The following is a 22,653-nucleotide window of genomic DNA, read 5'->3' as shown; positions in this document are numbered from 1 at the left end:
CTTTGTCCTGTTTGTCTATAGTGCATTGTTGAAAACTATTATTTTATTATATATAGTTCAATGGCATAATTATAATGAAACTTACTGATGCAGTCAATTGATAAACAGTTACTGTAGTTACTAATGTAAGTGCAGTAGTACTCTTTGAACTGTTGCTAATATTACACATAACAACCACATTCAGACTTTTAATCTGCCATATTGTTAAGCCCTTGCCCACTTATCAATTTTGAAACACTTGAAGAAGAAATCCCACACTTGACATAATACATACTGGTGCATTAAATAACCAATGTAGACCACTTTTTAAGTCTTAACTATCAATATTGCTCTTTGCCTCGTGAATTGCAGTACATATGAAACAATAAGACAAAATAATATACAGAAATATCTACATGCACTACACTTATATACAGTACAGTACATACATACTGTAGCTATTCTACTTTCTGTTTGCATCATTAAAATTTATATACGTACGTACAGTACAAAATAGTAGTACATAATTGCATGTGTAGCACTGTGTGTAATGTATGTGTGTAGCTATGTATGCCAAGACAAGTTACTAAATAGCACTCTTGAGAGTAATAACAAAATATGAACTAGTGACTATAACCGACCAGTGGTTCTTGATATTCATTGTAATAATATGTAACTTCAGGTATTTTATCACGTGTTGTAACTTCAAGTTCAAATTCTTGAGATGGTTGGCCTTTGCATAAACCTCTAATCTTTCCAGTTAAATTTGTAAAATACAACTCCATCTTGTTTTTGATTACATCATGACACAGGTAAGTGATAATGTGATAGAAGATAATGAGTGTCAGATGAACTGCAGCCATTGTAATCATTATGTTAAGAATAATATTTGTGTTAACATCTTCATCATAAAGTGAACTAGTATATATAGCTTGAAGGTTGATGATGAGTACCAGCTCTTGATAATTTTTGATCTCATTTATAAATGGATGCATGATACCATGAACCCCTCCTAGGATGCTGAGTAGCATGATACTAGTTGCAAGGTTAACTTTTCTATCCAGTGATGATAATCCAAAGAAGACAGTTCTTATCACCAATTGTAAACCAGTCCAATAGTAAAATTTTACTTTGTACGGTCCTTGATAAGCATCCAGTATTGGTTTGAATTTTGTAATAAATTTGAATCTTGACAAAGTTCTTGTAAACAACAAAATGACATTGAATGGAATCAATATTAGAAACAGGCTTGCAGATGTGAGAAAAAGTATAATGAATCTAACTGCAAGAAGAGTTATATTAGCATCAACTGACCAGACAGGTGAAGTATGTCCATCGGGTAGGTGAACGATTTTGGAGTAAGAGAACAAGACACTAGACACTACAAGAAGTATTTTTGTGTAGGACAACAGGAAGAGTGTAGCAAGTACTGGTAGTGCTCTACGTGCAGTGAGCCTCTGCATTGTAGTGGAGTAACGACTTGTTATGATGAGTGATGTAGCAATGAAGATGAGGTAGAAGGGAAATGCTAATTGTAACCACATCTTAGCATAGTCATCCATACCATTGTAGAAACATGTTTGAATACCCAAATCAAGATTAGCCAGTGAAATGAATGTGTAGGCTGGTGTAAAACTACTTACATGAGGAAAGAACACTGGAGTGTTAATACTGATGATGTTCACATAGAATATAAATGCATTGATAGTTCCATCAGTTACTGTCAGATTGAGAATAAAGAGTAGTAAGACCAGCACAAGACCTGCTATTGCAATGGGTACAATTAGAAACAGGTAGATATTTGAACATTGCTGACAGTGAGAGGAACCGAATACAGTACTGAGACCTTGTTTACAATGTCCACACAATATACCAGATCTGTTAAACTGACACTGTGAGTTAGGAGTGGAGAAGTTAAGATGTGATGAATGAGGGAGGCAGTAGTTCAATGGACATTGTTTTGAAAGAATGTATACATATGAATCACCATGCTGTATTGGTAAAATCCAAACATTAGCGGGACGTATTAAAGTTTGGTCATTAATGTTACATTTAATACCATGCTTATTAAGGAATGAGTAGCAAAGGCAATTTCCACCAAGCTTTACAAAGCCAATAGGACATTGTTTTAGTGGTATGTAATATTTGTCTGTTTTTTCAGTACCATCCCTAGACCCTCTGAGAAAAAGTTCGCACCAGTTTCCATTAGAAGAAATAGAATACTTCAAAGCATTACAAGTGTAGCTATTGGCAATTTGCACCAATTCAGATGTGTTAGTAATCACACAAGCTGTTGGAGGCAACCAATGTATATTGTTTATAACAGTGATTACTGTGTCATAAGGTTTAAAGCCTTGGATAATGGGACCATCAGTGTATACATGAAGTGTCATTGTTTGGCCAGGATATATAGGATCAAGCATATCTTTGTAGCAATCATAATGCGTTTTTGTATCACAGTAGCAGAGATTCTTTTTTTGGTTCATTTGTGGCAAGAGGTTGCTTGCACTGACTTCACTAATGTACTTGATGTATTTTTTATTTACTTCCAGTGGTATTTCACTATTGAATGTTGAATTTGGTATCCATTTGCAGTGAGTAATAGGGAGGTTATTGTAGGTGGAATTCATCAACTTTTCAACATTTCTTTTAAATATTATTGAGTAATTTTCCCTCACAGCAACATTTTCACTACTACTGAAGTACTGAAAATAGCAATATGGATACATGTATTCAAGGCGTCCTGGAATCGTATGCATAGCAAAGTAGGTAAAACTATTGTGGCTAACATTAATTGTTACATTATCACTAGCAAACATCATAAAATATTCAGTAGACTGATGCAACATGATTGATTTTACATTATTACTTGAAAACTCAATATAATTTGAAAGTGTTATGTTTGATCTATGTAGTTCTATGATACTGTCATCACTAATAACATTTCTAAATACTATAGGACCAATCAAATGCAAATCTCCAGCATGAATTAGTAGTAAAGATTGCTTTATGATTACACTATCCCATAAAAAGCTGGAATTGGTGATGATCAGTGCAGTCATAACTGGAATCAAGGTAGTTGCGACTTTTTTAATCACATGGCCCTTATAATTGGCACTATTGTAAAATGTGCAGCTGTTAAAGTAGATATCTGGTCCATCAAGTATTTTTATCAAGTTGTTAGTCAATTTATAAAATATACAATGCTCAAATTTGACAAGATTACCTTGCAACATTTCATAATCATTCTCTTTTACAAGTATCCAAAATTCATGCGCTTTGCTTGCAATTTGACAAGACCTTATTAGAACCACGCTTTGCCCTATACCTTGGTTATCAAAGTTAATAAGTATCATTGAACCATTTGTTTTCCACTGAATAACTGAATCCAATAAAGTAATCTTTACTTTGTAAGCAGTTTGCAAGAATTTAAATGCTATCCAACAGTTGTCATTGTTAACCAAATAATAGTGGTCAATTATAAGGCTGTGGTATTCAATATTCACCAAAGTGTCATTGTAAATGACGTCCAACCTGTTGCTACTGACAAAAGAGAAGTGTGAGTCACCCAAAATGTTGATGCCAACTATACCATATGAGTCATGGCTCTCCTCTATCACTACATGTCTCAGTTGAACATTTGTACATTGCTTGATCAAGACTGTAACATTGTTATATTCATTACCCAAGCAGCTCCTAACTGTTATATTAGTTACTATCAAGTTAGTAATGTTAGTCATTACAATGCCAACTGATGAGTTACACTGGATGACTGTGTTTGGTGTTGTATCATTAGTTGTACTACCAATGAGTGAAATGTTGTGAACATTTTGTATGATGAGTTCAGTGTGAAGGTGATGTAGTCCTGGTAGGAATAGTAGTTGAGTGTTAGAGGTGAAGTATTTGGTGGTATTGAAGAGGTAGTGTTGTAGGTTATGACAATGATGACATGTAGTGTTAGGATAGTAGTGATCATCAGGTGTCACATTGTAGACACTGCTAGTTGTTGTGTGTAGCCACAATAGCAAAAGTAGAAGTGCTACATTTCGTATGTGAAAGTAGCAATACAAATTACTCAGCATCTGTTCAAATTGGCTATCAACATATCTGCAAAAGTATTAACTTATTTGTACAACTGTACATGGCACTACCTAATGTTATTAAACCAGGCGCACGCCCACAGCCGGCCGAAGGCCGGCTGTGGGCGTGCGCCTGGTTTACTGAAATTGCTTTCGTAAAAGTGTGTGTGTGTACCTATCTACCTATCTACCTATGTTTGTCCGTACGCACCCACGTGAGCAAAATCGTTTAATAACGGTAAAAGCAGCTTTTACGTAAGAAGTAAAAGTGAAATGAAGTCTGTATTAAACTTTTGCACAGGTGAACTTTGCTCTGAGGTGGTTTCTTTTAGGCGGACTGAAATACGGGTGTGGTGACTTTCCTCAGACTACCTTCCCCTTGAGGTTTTCAGGCATTTAGCAACTGAAAAACAACGGTGCAGGCCTCGTACACTGCCAGGAATAGCCTATCGCTTCGAGTTGAAAGGGGGCGTATCCCTTACGTACGCGAACGAAAATGAAGAGTAGCTTTGAAGCTTTGTGGAGAGAATTTGTGGGAAAAAACACGTTAGTCACACTATAAAACAGTTTAGAAGATAGTTTTGTGCGTAATATGTTGGTAAAAGCGGTTTATTTAACAAACGCTTCCTTAGCAGTGTATAGTAACGTAATTGAACGAATTACGAATATTTCATGAATTACGAAATACGAGAAATAGCTAATTACATTATTGCACAACCCAAACTACCCTATTGTAAAGTAGTAATACATAGATGGTTAATTCATAGTAGTATATTATATAGTTATACAACGGCCACGAGTGCTCTGCCTGATATAAACGCACGAGCCTGAGGGCCGTCAGGCCCGAAGGCAAGTGCGTTTATACAGGCAGAGCACGAGTGCACGTTGTATAACTGTTATGTACCACTCACCTAATAGGTGGGGAGAATCTCACACGACAGCTGTAACACTTATAAAGGCCAGGTTTCTAACATCGATTGTGGGTAACCAAGCCGAACGTTGCGATGACGTTCCCCCTGCAGTACTGCAGCCACCTGAGATGTTGTATAAGCTAGTACGCTGTGGGTTATATCACTAACCTGCATTTGCTGTTCGACTCTCATCATGTAGTGCTCAGCATGCCATACAGACTAAGCACCAGACTAATTACCATAGTGATTCTCTCGAGCGAAAAAAGCAGCTAAATAGACGGTTTAAGTAAACAAAACCTAACTACTAAACGATACTAGTCTATAATTCCTACTATTCACACTGGCTAAACTCGAATCTGGTGGTATGACAAAACTGGTTACCACAATCGAACGTAAAGGTTAGTATTATTTAGAATATATTTGTTTTATTGAGTCATTGTCGAAGTGGACTACAGGTTAAGATGGCACCAGACTAGTAAGGTGTATAAGTACGTTTATATATATGTAGACTAGAGTTGTGGCCACCCGCGTTGGCTTTTTCGATCGCCATTGGCTGCTTGTAAACATTATACGTATTGGTGACGTTATGGCCCACAATCGACCTTTACATGTCAGGCTATAAAAGAATTCTAGTGATCTGTGAAGTGTCTTTCCACTTATTAGGTGAAGTGTCGTAGTGGTCTTCGCCACCGGCACTTGTGCTATGCTGCACAAAACCGCAGCCAGTGCAATATCTGTATATTGCACTGCGGTCGGTGCATTATAACTTATAATGCACTCGTTGTGGTCTAAAAAACCGCAACCAGTGCATTATACGTTATAATGCACTCGCTGCGGTCTGCAGCAGTGCAATATACAAATTATGGCACTGGCGGTGCCTTTGAACTGCCCACGCAGAGTGGTACATACTGTCTATAGTTATTCCAGATGAGTTAGCTAGCTGCACGGCGCCTGGTTTTTAGAAGTAGCACAACATCAACTTGTGTATTGTTTGGTTTGATTTGTTAACTACAGCACTTTCGTTACATATTGGGCTTGCAACAGTTTGTCAGCTTTAGCCTCACCATAAAATACTAGCTAGTTCAAGAAAGCAAACAATAAAGACACAACAACAGAATTCAAACAGTTATAAATTACTTATATTATTTACTATTGTTTGGTGCTGTGCACTTACGGATGTGCATACATGGCGTATGTGACTGGGCCTGCGATAATAGGGCATGTGGGCAGATAAAAATTGCCTACTTTTTCAAACATTGACACATCATAACTTTGCATTCCATTATTGCTTGGTCATGATATTTCAGCACTTATTACACTATTAGTTACTTTTACAATACAAGTTACAGAATGAAATATTCTATCCCAATACTGAGATATGAGATGTTATGTGGCAGGGTGTAGTTTGTGCCCACACGCCTTATTTTTGCAGGCCCGGTCACATATTATGTTTCTACTATTTATAATATTTTAGCTGTCTATACGGTGTGTATATCACATGTTGTATAATAGACACTCACTTTTTACTGTCTTTCATAAATTTCATGTTGTTTGTCATCAAAAGCATCTGTAACTAGAAGGTGTTAAAAAACACAGGACTATAAAAAATATTTAACTCTGTGGATGAGACATTGATGTTTACAATCAACAACAACTTACCGGCTTTGTTACATGGTTTCAGTTTCTATTGTTAACAACAAGCATTTCACTCTCACATAATACCTTTAATACTCTCCGCATGTTCTGGTTTAAAGAAGTGACAATGTTTTTATTGAAAGTAAAAGATGTTATCCGTGTTGTTGTAAATAAGGACTACTGTAGGACACTCATCATGTAAATTTGTGTGCTTGATTGGAGATATATACTGTATAGTATTATGTTGTTGTGGACACTATCTGGTCCTGTGTGTACAGTTGTACATAACCTGCTTATGCATGATAGAAGTTAAGTGAACTTAATTTTCACAAGTGTGTTGTAAAATTCACTTCCCTACTTTGTACTATGGTAATGTGAAGCCAAGTTATAATAGTTAATAATTAAAAAGCTATATTATTGGAACTTAAGGATTCAGCGTCATCGACTCTACTTGATGGGGTTACTATTGCCAGGCGTTCAACAACGTCCTTGGTAAATAACAGTAATAGGATAATATGGTTCAGTGGCATTGACTCTACCTGATTAAATGGTTACAGACCCAAGGTATATTTAGTATCCTTGGAGAATGACTGTTGAGATTTCAGTTTAGATGGTGACTTTGTGATCACATCGGTGAACTCATCCAGGAGACTGGAGGCATGTTTCTACTTATGGAAATAAACTATCAAAAAGTTAGTTTATATGCAAATAAACTTGTTTATATTATATTATATTGGTACAGAGAGTAAATTGAAGACAAAAGAGGAACTCTAGATCTGTAAAGACAGTTAGAATTCCTGTAGACTCTGACAATGGTATTGTCAATAGTCAGGTAACTAAAAACTTTATAGCAGTCATGTGAAGCCAAGTTATAGTTAATAATTAAAAAGTTATACACCCTAAATTGCAATGTAATAAACTAAAAATTTTACCTAATTATTGATAAAACACTAGTTAACTTTACATTGCCTTACTATTAAGGTAAATCTATAGTTAGTTCTATTAAGGTAGCCAGCTGATTATAAAAGAAGACTTGACTTATAACTACATAAATTATACACAAATGCACTACACAGCTACTGAATATGCATATATATACACTATAATTTTCCTAACTGAAAAACACCTGACTTTTTCTCAACCCTGTAGAGAGCTATGCAAGTCAGAATACTTGACAGATTTCTGTCCAGTGTGGATCTCTAATTCAGTCAAAAATATGCACCATCTCACAATTTCAGAATTGTATCAAAATTTATCCAAAAAACACTGAATTTTTACATTATTGTGAGTGAATGTCTAAAGTATCTTGTCAGAGTTTTCAAAGGATACATTTGCCATTACAAATATTGTAAAGTTCACATGGATATTGGAGCAACAGTTACAAATTTTTATATAATGCTATGTAGTAGTTGTAACATGGGCACGAGTGATTTGCCTGAAATATACACACGAGCACGAGGGCGCAGCCCGAGTGCGAGTGTGTATATTTCAGGCAAATCACAAGTGCCCATGTTACAACTAATATATTCCACTTGGGTGAATCACCTGCAAGTGTACATGGAAACTGCTGGAACGCTTTGCGAGTGTATTTATATGGGACCATGTGACTTTCGATTGTGGATAGCGTCGTAAGAGCAACGACAAGGCACAGCTGAGAGGCCGAACGTAAGTGTATCGTCACGAGCATGCAGATCGCTTCGATTGTGGGCGAGGGGTCACCAACTGCTTCGAAATCTCGTACACCTTCAGTGAAATCCTGCCTGAAATACGAAATCTTATGCTGTTATAGTGATTCTGATTCTATACTCGTTCAGGTACCGTAGCTTACATTCAACTGCTCCTGCACAAAAGTAAGAATGAAATCCGATGTTCCGCTCCGCTTCGGATTTGTATAATCAAGTTGTGGAAGCCTCACAAAACCAGGAGCTGTGGGAAAGAAGCTGCACAAAACCAGGAGAGAATCAAATTAAGAATGAAATCCGATGTTCCGCTCCGTTTCGGATTTGTATTAAGCGAGTTGTGGAAGCCAAACAAAACCAGGAGTTGTGGGAAAGAAGCCAAACAAAACCAGAGAGAATCCATGCAACTGTTCAAAAGTAAGAATAAAATCCGATGTTCCGCTCCGTTTCGGACTTGTATTAAGCGAGTTGTGGAAGCCAAACAAAACCAGGAGTTGTGGGAAAGAAGCCACACAAAACCAGGAGAATCCATGCAAACTGCTCCTGCACAAACCTAAGAATGAAATCCGATGTTCCGCTCCGCTTCGGATTTGTATTAAGCGAGTTGTGGAAGCCAAACAAAACCAGGAGTTATGGGAAGAAGCCACACAAACCAGGAGAGAATCCATGCAAACCGTTCAAAAGTAAGAATAAAATCCGATGTTCTGCTCCGTTTCGGATTAGTATTAAGCAAGTTGTGGAAGCCAAACAAAACCAGGAGCTGTGGGAAAGAAGCTACACAAAACCAGGAGAATCCATGTAAACCGCTCCTACACAAACGTAAGAATGAAATCCGATGTTCCGCTCCGAATTTACTTAGCAAACTACGAACTTAGCAAACTTCATAAACTTTAATAGCAGTGTTGGGAGTAACGCGTTAAGTAATATTATTACTTTTGTGATAACTAAGTAATGTTAGGCGCAATCTGTGAATTTGCGCAGTTTATAAATTACGCTGCGCATTTTGTGAATTCATAAAATGCGCAACAATTTATAAATTGCGCAGCTCGAATGAGGACACGGTGCGGTGCGATCGAGTGTGCAATTTACTACCTACTATCGTTTCACACCTGGTAGTTCACGCGATTTAAGACCTAATTTCGTTTCACACCTGGTGGTTCACGAGACCTCCTCGTGGTTCTTACAGTGCTCGCGAGGTGTGAGCTTCAACGAGTTAGCTAGCTAGTCAGTATGTCGAAAGAAGGTCACAGAGAGCTGTTCGAAAAGTTCTGCAGAACGAAGTATTTTGATCACACCACTACAAGCAAGACAGTATCAGAGGAGAAGGCTCAGTAGACGTTTTGAATGGAATTGAAAGAAGCGATGTTTCAAACTCCTTCAAATTCTGGGTTATTAAAACGAAGACGTTTGCTTTATTCAAAGAGTAAGAAATGATGGTTTTTTGTGCCTCTCTTCACAAAACTATATCACAGAATGATAATGACAAAACTGTCTTTGGTCATCATCGCATAGTGGCAACAGCTGAGAAGTTTTATGATATAATAGAGCGTGTGCACTCAACGGAAAATGGGCATGTAGGCTACAAGAAAACGCTTGCAGAGGTATGGGAATTGTGTATGCTGTCATATTATTAAAGTGTCACCAAGTTTTATGGTCACTGAGACTGCATAATATAGTGAAATTGGGGTGGTCCTATGTTTATATTAAAGCCACGCTTAATTTAATTTTGTAACTAAACATGTGAGCCCATTCCTTGGAGTACTGAGTTGGAAATAATACTAAGATAATAAAAGAAATCATTACGTGTGTGCAATGCAGGCTTTTGCTGAGATGATCAACTAATGTTTTAGCCTATTGTGGAAGTAGTTTTGGGAATATAGTGCTACACAGTAGAAAATTGAGCAAAAAAATCAATTTGAACAGTGAATATACTGACTACAAGTGCTTATATTCACAGCCATAACTTTAGAAGAGTTTGAAAATTTGGTTTGGATGTTGACCATAATATATTGGCATATATCTATCAGGGATATAACGAATTGGTTAAAATAGTAAAATAGTAATGGTTAATTCCAGATGAGTTAGCTAGCTGCATGGTGCTTGGTTTTTAGAAGTAGCACAACATCAACTTGTTTCTGATTCCACTAGTGTGTTAACTGTTCTTGTTATGGCATAGCTATGTTATACACATTTGGCTATGACTGCTTTATTAGAGTGTCTTGATTTCAATACTTAAAGGTATAGGAGTGCAGTTCCCATTGTTTTGTTTTCAACAGCAGCTGACTGCAATTAAAGGACACAATTGTGTGGTTCTGAAGTGTGGCATGTATGTGTTCTGATTGTTTAAGAGTGTGGTCCAGTTATGTCATTGTATCATTGAAGCTACATGTATTGTATCTGTCAGTAGTTTAAATGTCAAATAGTTGTTTGACTTGTTCTTCTAAGGAAAGTGTCTATACAGAAATTTAACACTTTATTATTATGGTTTCCTTGCATGAAGGAGATGATCATGTAATATAACAGAAAACAGACACTTGTCAGAACCAGAAAGGTTTATCCGTGAGTTTGTTATTGTGGTGGCCATGTACTGCTTACTTTGGTTTGGCCTCTGACGTTGTGACAAGTCAGACAGACAGTCAGGCAGACAAAAAATGGGTTTTGACAATTTAAAAAAATACAGGATTGATGTTTGATACACTAAGACTATTCAAAACTCATTTTCATCTCATATTTGTATGGTTTTCAACTACAACATTCTGAGAGGCGCCATTTATTTTCTTTAGTATTTGATAGCAGTACCTATTTCACACTTTGCCCACTTTTGTTTGTATGTCTAATTATATTTCCCGGCATTCTTAAGTATGTATATTTAACAAACTTGCCCACAATTATCATAATTTCTAATTGTGTTACTATTGTAGGTCCAAAGAATGTATGAAGGTTGCTCAATATTTTTGTAGCACATGCCATATTTGCCAGCTGAAGCAGCCACAGAATTGTACTGCTCCTTTGAAGCCAATCATTTCATCAGGATTTTTAACACGTTGTCAGGTTGTTGTGGGAGAGAGTATAATTTACATAGAGGATTATTCACTCTTGCTTATTTTAGATTGATTTGATAGATATGAGGCACATGCCAGATGATTCTTATTGCTACATTGCACATTACATGGACCACTGGTCAAAGTTTCACGTGCTATGGCCACTGATAAACAAGAGTACCATTGAAGTAGCTAGTGGGCTTGTGCACAAGGTTTTCCCATATTTTGGGCTCCCCAAAATATTGCTATCAGATAATGGAAGGGAATTTGTTAATGAAGTTATTAGAGAGATATTGAAGTCGTGGCCAGGAGAAGTGACAATAATCAATGGTAGACCTCGCCATTCACAGTCACAAGGTTTAATTGAAAAGGACAACCATCTTGTAGAAATGCAGTTGCAAGCATTTAAATGTGAGCACAAGGATTCCAACTGTGTATCTTGGACTGACTGGCTGCCATGTATTCAATGTAAGTACTAGTATGAGCCCAACTAATATGTAATGTGCCCTTGCAGATAATTTAAATGTTCAAGTGTGTCGCACTTTAAAACAAAGCCCATATGAAGTGGTGTTTGGCCAGCCACCAAGGTTAGCCCCATTTGCTGAACTTCCCGAAGGAGTTGACCATTGTATAATGGAAGAGGATTTAACTGATCTTATCTAAGATGGTTAGTGGTTCAATATTGATGTAAAAAAATCATGTGGCACTTTCAACTAGATGATGTGTCACTGCTATTTGATGAATTACCCCCAACTGTGTTTCCACCAACATCTAGTTCAAGGATGTCACCACAACAACTGAGTAGAAGTACATCACCACCATCTAGCTTAATGATGTCACCACGGCGACTAAGTAGAAGTTAATCACCCCCATCTAGTTCAAGTATGTCACCACAGAGACCAAGTAGTAGTGCATCACTACCATCTAGCTCAAGGATGTCACCACGGCGACCAAGTAAAAGTACATCACCATCTAGCTCAAAGATGTCACCACAGCGACCAAGTAGAAGTGCATCACCACTAACTAGCTCAAGGATGTCACCACAGCAAGCATGTCAAAGTGTGCCACCACTGTTACCTGATAAACTATTGTCAAATCAAATTGTATCTCCTATAGCATCTCCTACAGATGATACGTCATCACCACCTGATCACATGGAGTCGGAGTCTCAGAGGTACAAATCATTACCAATTTTGTGTAGACTGCTATAGCTTTTTTGACCAGTGAAACCTCCTAGTTATAACTACACAAGCCATGTATAAATACATTCTGTGGGATCAAGGTTTTTTCATATCAAGAAGTGAAAATGTTTAGTTTCAGTGAAGATCTTTGTCCTTATTGTGTGAGGCCTATATTTCTTTTATCAAGTTGTTTAAGCATGGAGGTTTTGTTATAACTGTAGTGTTTGGTGTTCTGTCTATGTGATTTCAGCGATGCCCTTATGTTTATAGCAATATGTTATTATTCTGTTAGCAAAAACACAGTGAAAAATCACATGATCACCTCACTACTTGTGATCGCCATAAGGCAATTCGGGAGGCAGCAGACTTAGAGTACTGAAAGAATGCTGAAAGAATGAAATTGCAGTATGCAAAAGTTAATCATTGTTTAGTTAAACATCGTAGACAAAACTTATGTGCATGCATTGGTTTGACATCCAGGTCAATAGTATGGTGTTCACATGCATTTACGTAGTATAGTGCATCAATAGAAGTCAATGCCTTGTGATAATTATAATCCTGTGGAGAAAATATATATATATATTTTGTTTATTTAGAACCATTGAATGACTATTGCCATTCCTGTGGAATGATTGGTTTGGTGGATGATGATACAACTCCCTTGGTGAGCTCTAGTTACATTAACGAATCTTGTATTTATGTGTGTGAACTCTGTAGGTCAGGTGCAATAGTTACTCATGGGGGTACCACAGACAGTGCTTAAGAAGGCATGAAGTGACAATCTCACAGGACGAAAACAGTTTTAACTTTGTAGGGCCATACTGTTCAAAGAATGGGCCTGTGTTTGTGTATAGCTAACTGCTGTAATGGAGCTAATTCCAAGTTAAAATTGTAACTTTGTCACAAGCTGAATTTGAATATTAAAAAATCAATTAGATCTATACTGAATATAAATATTGTGTTCTAGCTAGTACATCAGGGGCGTGGTGTTGGATGTGTGCTCCATGCAGGAACTTGATCAGACAGAATGCACCTTATCCAATCCAACTGCAGAGTACGCAAAGGAACCTTGGAGGGAGAGATAGTCAATACAGAGAAAGCGGAACCGTCTTGACCCATGTTCCTTGTAGTAAACATATAGCTATCAAGGGGCTTATTAAAGTTATATAAAAGAAAATGAAAAAATTGGATCACATTAGACCATTAGAATCATTAATAACCAGGCGTAAACACGATAATTATTGGTAGCATCATTTGCAATCCATGCCATCTACCAATCTGTGGGCAGAGCAGTAAACTTCCCAATCTGTGGGGCTTATTACACCTCTCTGAAAGCAGCCATAATACGCACTTGATCAGCCAAGAACGTAACGACGGTACACTGAATGGACCAGAATCCAAAGAGTTCATAAAATGCGCAGCTCTTACGGTAGTTCACAAATTGCGCAACAATTTATAAATTGTTGCGCATTTTATGAATTCACAAAATGCGCAGCGAAATTTATAAACTGCGCAAATTCACAGATTGCGCCTAACAGTAATATAACGAAATACGCTATAAAAACAGGTAATATAACTCAAGTTACTTTACTTACAAATGTAACGCGTTACCTAAGTAACATAGTTACTGTAACGAATCTAATATTACGTAATATTATTACTACAAGTAACGAAGTTACTAATCTCGTTAGTAATCCACTGAGTAACGCCTAGCCACAACGAAGTAATGAAGACTACTGAATGAGGCTTGTTCACCAGCTTCTTACTTATAATCAAGACCTGCACATTGTCCAACAGCGCAATCGTGTCACGTGATAAGGTGGTAGTTTCAAACGTGACAGCTTAAGGCTGTGGGCACAAAGTAATATAATATGTAATATTATTACAGTTACTTTATTTTATTGGTAATATGTAATTGTAACTAAATAGTTCAGCTGCAAGTAATATGTAATATGTAACTAGTTACTTTTACAAAGTAACTTGCCCATCACTGTTTAATAGCAACACACCAACTACAAAAGCAACTTAAGCATACAGATGCTCCTGTTTTTGTGGGGTTTTACACCAGATAGAGCTTTGACAGTTGCTCCTAGTTTTGAGGGGTTTCGCACGGGATTTCCCCTGAATGCTTGGTCTTCAGGTTTCTTTGTTTATAGGGCTTCAGCTGCGAGTTGCTCCTGGTTTTATAGGGTTTCATTTAATAGTTATTCCTTGGCTTTACTCCTGGTTTTATATGGCTTTACGATTAATCTCAATTTCGTGAGGTTTTACTCCTACATGCCTGCTGAACTTCTGTTTCTTTCTTCCACCATTTTTGGTGATTTCAGAACTTATCACTCTACACCAACCTGTACTTTAAAATCAGATTTTGCAGCTCTCGTTCGATTTTGTGAAATCTTTTGAAATCCATGAAATCTTGAGAAATTTGTTCAAGATTTTGAAATCCGTACCCCTTTTTCGTGAGTTGGTGACCCCTCGATTGTGGGTACGCAATTAAACACAGGAAGCCCAAATACGAGCTGAACAGCTCATAATGAAGCTTAAGTGCACTATAAAGTACTTGCTATACTAGCCATGAATAAACTAAAGCAGTGAATATGTTTACAGCGCTATAATGGCCTAGCCAATTAAGCGCCACGCCCAGTCACTACGCGTGTGTGACATCGTGCCAGGTGTCAAAACGGCAATGTAAAGACGATTCAACTACACTAAAGTACTTACTTTACTAGCCATGAATAAACTAAAGTAGTGAATACTATTAACACTAATGGCCATATCAATTAAGCGCTACACCCAGTGTCTGTGGGACATCCCCACGTGACTATTGAATGTAACATGTTTAATATAAACTAACCTGTGACCTTCTTCGTTCAGTAAAACAATGAACTATCTTCTTCCCCAAGTCCATGATCTATGCCTTGGCTCACTTTATACAAAAACTAAAACCCACTATCGATCCTGTGAAGTGTCGCTATATTAAAGGAGAGGAGATCACACAGTTTCATCAAAGAAATCAAATGATTTCTGAGAATACTTGGAATGCATTAATGAGAATAGGAGGTAGTATATACAAGTTATATCACTCCTAGGAGGGATATAATTTGTATATACTACCTCCTATTCTCGTTACTGCATTCCTGAGCACTGCTAGCAGTGCTATTATACCACTTATACACCTTCTCTTCACTTTGAAGTGAGGTGTGAAAGTGGAATATATGAATTTATATATATAATTATTCTGGCAGAAATATGAGCATAATATGTGCCTGAAGCATTATTTTCAACATATTACTAATATAATAGGCAGAATAATTGTACTCTGTGCTGTACTGTAAATCCTTGCCTGTGAGAATGCATAACAGATACTGTAAAAGATTGTATTGGGACAGTCAAAAACTCTACTAGAGCAGTCATTCATGTAGCTATTTCACATGATTATTATAACTGTATGTACTTCACAAAGCAGACTCATTTAAATTTTCAAACACAACAAAACTTCTCCTTTCAACAGTTGTTTGCAATGTGAAAGTTATTATCATTATCTATCCAGAAAATATAATTCCAATATGACCAAAACATGAAAATAGAGTGGTAAATGTTGAACACAACAGGGGCTGATCCAGAGTTTGGAAAGAGGGGGGCACCTTTCTGAAAAACAGTTGAAGACCAAAAAAAAAAAAGGTCACAACAATAATAGCTAGTTATACTTACCAACTATATCACGTCTGTTATGTAAAATAAAATCCTATTTATAGCTTCATAGGTAAGCTACACTGCCTCATGAACATTGTGACTGCTTTATTAGAGTAATTGACTGCTCTATTAGAGTATCTCGATCTTGTATGCAATTTCTTGAAGGGGGGGGGGGGGGGGGGCATTTGCCCCAAATGCCCCATCCTGGATCCTCCACTGCACAATACAGTAGGTAGCATTGCAGTGGAATAATCATTACAGTTGATAGCAAACAGCTATATACATAGTTGGTAAACTCAGTGCAGATTCATATGGAATTTGTGCAATGTCTTTATGGTCATTTAAAAGATTAAGATGTTGCAAGTATACTTCAGCTCTACCGGTAACTTGAGTGCAAATAGTTATGTCTTCAATTCTTAACTGTTAATTGATGTCTTCCTTCCATCAATGCCATACACAAGGCAATTACAACTGGTGAGCTTACAAAACACTGCCAGAGAAGGACTCGTGGAACTGAGGAGACCAAAAGGCAATTGAATGTTTGATTTTACAGTTTACACCTGCAACAGATTCACTATACGTGAACTTGTAATCAGGTAATCAGTACATTCCTACAGTATTATACTACCTAGATTTACTCTATGTTAATTCTTTAGTGAAAAGATGGGAGCAATCTGAAAGAGGAAAATAAACATATTAAGTGTATTCAGGATCCTCAAAGCATGGACTATTTGTACACCATTACAGGGTACATTCAGAAGGGTGGTATACAGCTACCAGTGTATCGATGTGCAAGAGGTACAACATCTCTAGAATCATTCCATCTCCACTTAGCCAGGTGAAACTGTTGAAAGTTTTCGAGTACATACTTGGTACAGTATTCTATTTGATTCATCCCTGGATCATCTGCAAGTGATGTACACCTCCAGGCATATCTACTGGAGGGATTAGCCAGGTGGAATCAGAGCCAAGCACTGGCAGCAGCTCAGCAACAGTCTGGTATGCGAGTATTTAATTTGGAACTTGCCAGCAAAGTTGGTAGCAAGTTGATATTTTTGCATTATTATGCTTACTCATTTGTTCCAGGACAACAAGTCCAGTGAGTCCATCTCTGGTAGGAGGCTGCTTCCATTCTACCACACTCCAACCTGCTACAATGAGGGAGAGATCTTTGGAGTAGCTTATCTATATCGTCAAGCAGGCAGGGAGTTTGAACTTTCTGAAGAGAATTTAGAATCTAAGGAGAAAGGAGATGAAGAAATATTGATGAAGGCTTCATAGATGAGGCTGACACCATCATTATGTCAGAAGACCTGGGGACAGTTGGATTAGAGGAGGAAGAAGTAGAGGAGAAGGAAGAAATAGAAGATGAGATAGAAGCAGTATGTATATCCAAGCTAAGAACTATTAGCTCATTTGTAGTACATTTCATTATTATTTACACACCTTAGAATGATGATGATAGTGTTACTGCTACCACCATATCAGCTGGCACTAGTACTACTGCGGTAGACTCCAGATGAATACCAGGTTGGGAGAAGGTGGCACAGTTAGCACTATTAGAAGTGAAGGGTTTGTCTTTACCCAATGATAAAGTACAGAATATTAAGGTCTTGTGGAATTCCCTGGATCCTTTTGACAAGAAGGCTACAGAAATAAATAAATACTTAAATCCCAAGTGCAATTAAGGGGCCACTTGTGTAGCCAAAAGAAGATAGGACACACAACTACGGAGCAAATGAAGAGGTATATTATTTTCATAAAATAAAAGTGGTAATTATACATTTACCAAAGGTGCCTGCTATCTGGAGTCTCTGTTCCATTGTCTCCATTAAAGAGCCACATTGTAGAGGCACTGTGCATATTGCTTACTACAAGACATGGCCAATCAAAGAGGACCACTGATGCCAGTACGATGGCTAATCTCTTATGCCTGCTGATATTGACCTTTACATATATATATATATATATATACTTAGAGGGCAATAGAAGATATGTGTCCAGGTGGGACTTGGTACTGCAAGATTATTCTGCCCTCCGTGTTCGCTTGTACAACTCACTCGATCTGCTGGAGGGGACAAACCTTGCCTTATATATAGGGACCCGCCGATTATGCTCATAATTTTACCTATTATGCTATGCTGCACTGCTCAAAAATTCACCTATTATGCTTAAATTAATGCTCAATATTTACCTATTATGCTCGATTATGCTCAATGTTCATGCCTTAGTTCATATGCTTTGCTACTAGTTTAACACTATATAGAAAGAAAAAAATGAGTGGCTGGAACACAAATAATAAATTCTTGCTGCATGCCTGCATGTAAGAGACAAGATCGATATACTCTAATAGAACAGTCAGTTTGATGATTGTTCTATTAGAGTTACTGACTGCTCTATTAGAGTATATCGATCTTATTTTGCAATTGTCATTTTTCCAGCAAGAGTTTACACTATCGTACAAATATTTAACCTATTATGCTGGCATTATGCTCAATGCTTTTAGGTACCTATTATGCTCAAAATTATGCCAGCATAATCGGCGGGTCCCTACTTATATACTATTACTACATCTACTTTGGTTAATTACTGTATTTTATTAGGCTGAAATTATTATTCTTTTATTAATAGCGAATGTAGCCCAAGAATGAAGAGAGGAGAAAGGAGATTCTTGCATGCATGCAGGGTTTAAAGCTGTCTGCTCCTCCTCTCTGTGCTCAAGAGGAACTTCCTCCAGCTCTTGACCTGCCATTTTCCCCTCCTACCTCTCCAACACCATTGCATCAGTTTCCTGAGGCAGCAAACACCATTGTACAGGAAGAGATCAGAGCTGCTGTGTGCACTGGCATTCATGTGGGTCCTTAAGTACTGTGCACAGTCATACATCCTGATAAGGTTGCTTCATTACCATCTGTATCTGTGCTTCACTCAAGTGACAGACTGGTAATTCTTAATTGGTAATTATTATTTGGTACCTTTCATCACACTTTTTTATGGCTATTTAGTGTAATTGTGACACAGGTTGGGTTTTGTGTCATATCTCCGTGGTCTTTATCTCGATTCCTTTCAAACCACCAAAAGGCACTCCTACGTTGGTTACTCCATCTACATAACAATTTTCAACTCATTCCATGAAGCGGTTTACTCTGTAGGCGTGACAACAAATCGATCTTGTTTTACGCGAATACTTGGTCATAACTCCTGAATCATTCATCGGATTTGCACCAAATTTGATGCTAGGATTCGCCTTTGAACTCCTCTTCTGTGTGCCAAATGTCAAGGCGATTGTAGTACGCGTTTGCGTTTTATAGCAATTTTTGCAAGTGTGCGAAAAGACGAAGAAAAAAAGCCAAGAAAAAAAACGAAACTTTGGCCACTCGTATCTCGGAAATGGCTTGAGTGATTCCTTCAAATTTGGAATATAGGCTCCCCTAGCTGGCAGGTAAGTCTGCAGCAAATTTGGTTCTAATCGGATAAGGTATCACCGAGATACAAATGTGTGAAAATGACGTTTTCTTTCTTCCTGTCAATATACTCACGGTGTGGCGCGCCGGCTTCTTGGGCCGTACGACACACTATCGTGTGTCTTGATTTATATACAAGAAATAATACATGGAAGAACTAGTGTGTAAACAACACAAGAACTAGATCATCACAGTAATTAACATAACATAACAACTTTTTTTAAATTAGTTTTCTATTAATTACTTTATGCAAGTGATGCAAAGCATAGAAATACAGTATCCTAAACTCAGCATAATGATCATATTAAACTAAAATTTGCCACACATTACAGCACTTGCATGCATATGTAAGCTTCTATTCAGTCGAAACGCAAGCGACAAAAAACGGGAGTTTTTACTTGCACGCGCAATTTACGACAAGTCCAAAATGGCGTTTTCGCCAGGCCACGCGGACGAGAGAAATGGCGTTCAACCAGTAAATTTCTGGCGTATTTTCGAATAAAAACACTTGAGGAGATGATTTATGGAGACAATTATTCAGTTTATTTAATCTTGAAACGTGCGGGCTGAAAGTATTTCAGTGTTAGAATTGAACAAGAATTTAGCTGCTCCCGATTTCACTTTGCTGTGGATAAACGAAAAAGAGTGCACAAAATCTGAGTCAACGAAAGTGATAAAGTTTGTATAGAGCACGTCTAGTAGCTGTATGAAACTGTATACATTTGTGAAACAAATTTGTACTCTGTTAATATAGAAGAGGGTGTTATTCAGTATCTTGTTATACACAATAAACCATACATCACAGTGCCATAAGGTGTTAAAACAACTTTTGTGGATTGCCAAAATGTAAAAACATTTTTGAAAGAAATTTTTGTGGTTCAGATATAGCTCTCTCAATAGTGAAAATATCTCAGTTGCTCCACACCTTTAGTACATGTACTGTGTAAGTAGAGATTCATAACATGGACAATCCTCATTACAAGTTCAATAGTCAACAGTATCAGCCTCAGTTTACAGAAATGTAACCTTCATACAAATCTTTGCTAATACTGAAAAAATTCTCGTACCTTGTCTTGATGCTTTGAAATAGTTAAACCTGGGCAACCATAGCGATGAAGTTTGGAATAAACTGGCTGCATGCCACTGTGATTTGATAACACTCACCCAATGTAAAAGTGAAACTATCAAGATATTTCACGAGGAAGCAAAGTTGAGTTAGTGAGATAGTCTGGACTCATAACAAGGATTGCCCGTGCATAAAACTATTAATTCCTATGGAAAGACATCACCATTGCAAATCCCTACATTATCAGATGCCTACAAAATCCATGCTATCTTTTTATCCCACATCTTGAGAAATAATCATTACTGCTACCTTAGTAGTGCACATGTTAAAAATAGATCAATCAGTTACGACCTCTTCTACTAGGTCAGACTCTTGCAGTGCAGCTGAATTCAGGAACTTGTGATTCACATCCAATGGTAAGGGCTTCCCACAGCAAAATCTGGCAATTTAGAGCATTGCTGTATATTATGTAGATTTAAATGTTGTCCCACGGTACCCTGAATTTTTGACAAGCTTTATTTAGACCAGTTGCAGTTGCTTAATGTGTTTCACTATGTGTTTCACTATGAAACTTTACCAGTACATAAAATTAGAAACATGGAGCTACTATATATAATATAGTAATACAAATAACTCCTTGAAGTTTTAAAATCGTAATCACTGCTGGAAATTGATAATTACTCAAAATGGATGCTTACCATAAGGCAGGAAATTTTTGCTTGAGAAAATTTGACAAATAATTAGTTTAGATTGTAAACTATAAATTCATTAAATGCTCATAAGCACCTTTAAAAGTATGTGTTTAGATCTATAATTTCTCGATTTTTAAGGATGTTTATAGTAATTCACCAAAACTGCTGAAATGTAGATTCATCAAATTTCTTGTCATACGGTATCTCTTTTCTGAGTCTCTGCTTTACAAATTTTGTTCCTGTTAGCTTGTGAAATCCTGGATCTTCTCCTGATTTAGAATGATGGTCTTTTAAAGTCTCATGTGTACCCATGTGTACTTGAGACGTTTGTACTGTACAGGTAACTGATGATAACCTTGGTTTGTTAAAGCTTTCAGAACAAACTGATTGTACCAGTTACAGTGTCGTACCATGATAACTCTGTTTTGGAATGAGAAAGCCCTTCTGAAGCAACAATAATTTGGCTAGATGAAAGTGGCCTTGGTACGTAAATTGGTCTGTTGTGACTGTTTTCTTTCAGTGTAGCTAGCTATCCATTCCTCAATAGATTTTAGTAACATCAAGAGTTAATACTCCACTATTATTAACTCTTGGTAACATTTTTACTTTTCTTTTGACCAATTTACCTCACATTCTATGTATTTAGTAATACTGCGTTCTAACAGCTAGTACATCCAGTTGTATTTTTGAAACTAATACAGGTTAGGACTGTGATGGATGACCAGACCTCTGTGTATCTCCATGACAGGAGCAGTACTGCGCAGGATTTACCCTGGACACAGTAGGAATGGAGTCCTTGAAGATGGCTGTACCCAAGCAGTTACAAGTTATTATTGAATTTGATGGTAGAAACTTTCATCTCTGGTCAACTCGGAGTAGTAGCAGCAGTATTCTGGCACAGGAAGTCTCCGCCTGATAACTTTTATAGAAATTGTTGATTTAAAATGTGTAAAAATGCTATTTGTCAACAATCACTGTATGTGTAAACAGCAGCCAAAGTGCACAACTTTTTACAACATAATTATCAAGTTTGGGCTTTTGTCTAGTTGTGCAAATTAATTAGAAACACTAATATGGCTTGAAACAAATTTGTACCACACCTCAAAACCACCTTGTTATTACTCACCAACTTCGTTCAGTGCTTTGTAGCTGGTTGCTAACTAACTGCAGCTGCCGAATTTTGTTGCTGTGGGAAAGACAAGTGACGTGTTGTTGCGTGACACCCAGTGCAAA

The 22,653-nt window shown here is 37.2% G+C and overlaps 2 protein-coding genes and 1 long non-coding RNA gene across 12 annotated transcripts; 2 read left to right on the top strand and 1 right to left on the bottom strand.

Annotated features, from left to right (window-relative positions):
* Positions 1–341: 341 nt before the first annotated feature.
* LOC136252670 (uncharacterized) lies at positions 342–7,320 on the bottom strand. The gene is made up of 2 exons (XM_066045213.1): positions 6,490–7,320; positions 342–4,086 (listed from the first exon to the last, which is right to left on the bottom strand). The coding sequence occupies exons 1-2, from the start codon at positions 6,534–6,536 to the stop codon at positions 603–605; spliced, it is 3,531 nt and encodes a 1,176-aa protein (XP_065901285.1). The 5' UTR covers positions 6,537–7,320; the 3' UTR covers positions 342–602.
* On the top strand, positions 3,040–13,929 carry LOC136252673 (KRAB-A domain-containing protein 2-like). 9 transcript variants are annotated; one of them, XM_066045221.1, is made up of 11 exons: positions 6,427–7,168; positions 7,215–7,296; positions 7,347–7,436; positions 11,205–11,334; positions 11,393–11,792; positions 11,839–11,991; positions 12,042–12,383; positions 12,441–12,498; positions 12,798–12,910; positions 13,102–13,169; positions 13,223–13,924. In XM_066045221.1, the coding sequence occupies exons 3-6, from the start codon at positions 7,417–7,419 to the stop codon at positions 11,985–11,987; spliced, it is 699 nt and encodes a 232-aa protein (XP_065901293.1). In that variant the 5' UTR covers positions 6,427–7,168; positions 7,215–7,296; positions 7,347–7,416; the 3' UTR covers positions 11,988–11,991; positions 12,042–12,383; positions 12,441–12,498; positions 12,798–12,910; positions 13,102–13,169; positions 13,223–13,924. The 9 variants fall into 9 exon arrangements, with proteins under 9 accessions (XP_065901288.1, XP_065901293.1, XP_065901295.1 ...); XM_066045223.1 differs by lacking the exon at positions 12,798–12,910 and having other exon boundaries at positions 13,223–13,923; XM_066045217.1 differs by having other exon boundaries at positions 12,798–13,169; positions 13,223–13,923.
* Positions 13,930–20,024: 6,095 nt separating this feature from the next.
* On the top strand, positions 20,025–22,572 carry LOC136252674 (uncharacterized). 2 transcript variants are annotated; one of them, XR_010699748.1, is made up of 4 exons: positions 20,025–20,340; positions 21,092–21,144; positions 21,761–21,903; positions 22,122–22,572. It is a non-coding gene; the product is annotated as an uncharacterized lncRNA (long non-coding RNA). The 2 variants fall into 2 exon arrangements; XR_010699747.1 differs by having other exon boundaries at positions 20,025–21,144.
* Positions 22,573–22,653: the final 81 nt, after the last annotated feature.

The sequence above is a fragment of the Dysidea avara genome, chromosome 4 (assembly GCF_963678975.1).
Source record: "Dysidea avara chromosome 4, odDysAvar1.4, whole genome shotgun sequence".
Taxonomy (NCBI): Eukaryota; Metazoa; Porifera; class Demospongiae; order Dictyoceratida; family Dysideidae; genus Dysidea; species Dysidea avara.
This window is presented reverse-complemented; position numbering and strand designations above follow the sequence as displayed.

What these genes read in the sequence shown, in the direction of transcription:
- LOC136252673 (XM_066045222.1), top strand. Translation starts at nt 7,417, where the DNA reads ATGGTATTGTCAATAGTCAG. An exon ending in GATTTTTAACACGTTGTCAG is followed by an intron (nt 11,335 to 11,392) that starts GTTGTTGTGGGA and finishes TGCTTATTTTAG; the next exon opens with ATTGATTTGATAGATATGAG. An exon ending in CTGGCTGCCATGTATTCAAT is followed by an intron (nt 11,793 to 11,838) that starts GTAAGTACTAGT and finishes GTGCCCTTGCAG; the next exon opens with ATAATTTAAATGTTCAAGTG.
- LOC136252670 (XM_066045213.1), bottom strand. Translation starts at nt 6,536, where the DNA reads ATGCTTTTGATGACAAACAACATGAAATTTATGAAAGACAGTAAAAA. An exon ending in TTTATGAAAGACAGTAAAAA is followed by an intron (nt 4,087 to 6,489) that starts GTGAGTGTCTAT and finishes ATACTTTTGCAG; the next exon opens with ATATGTTGATAGCCAATTTG.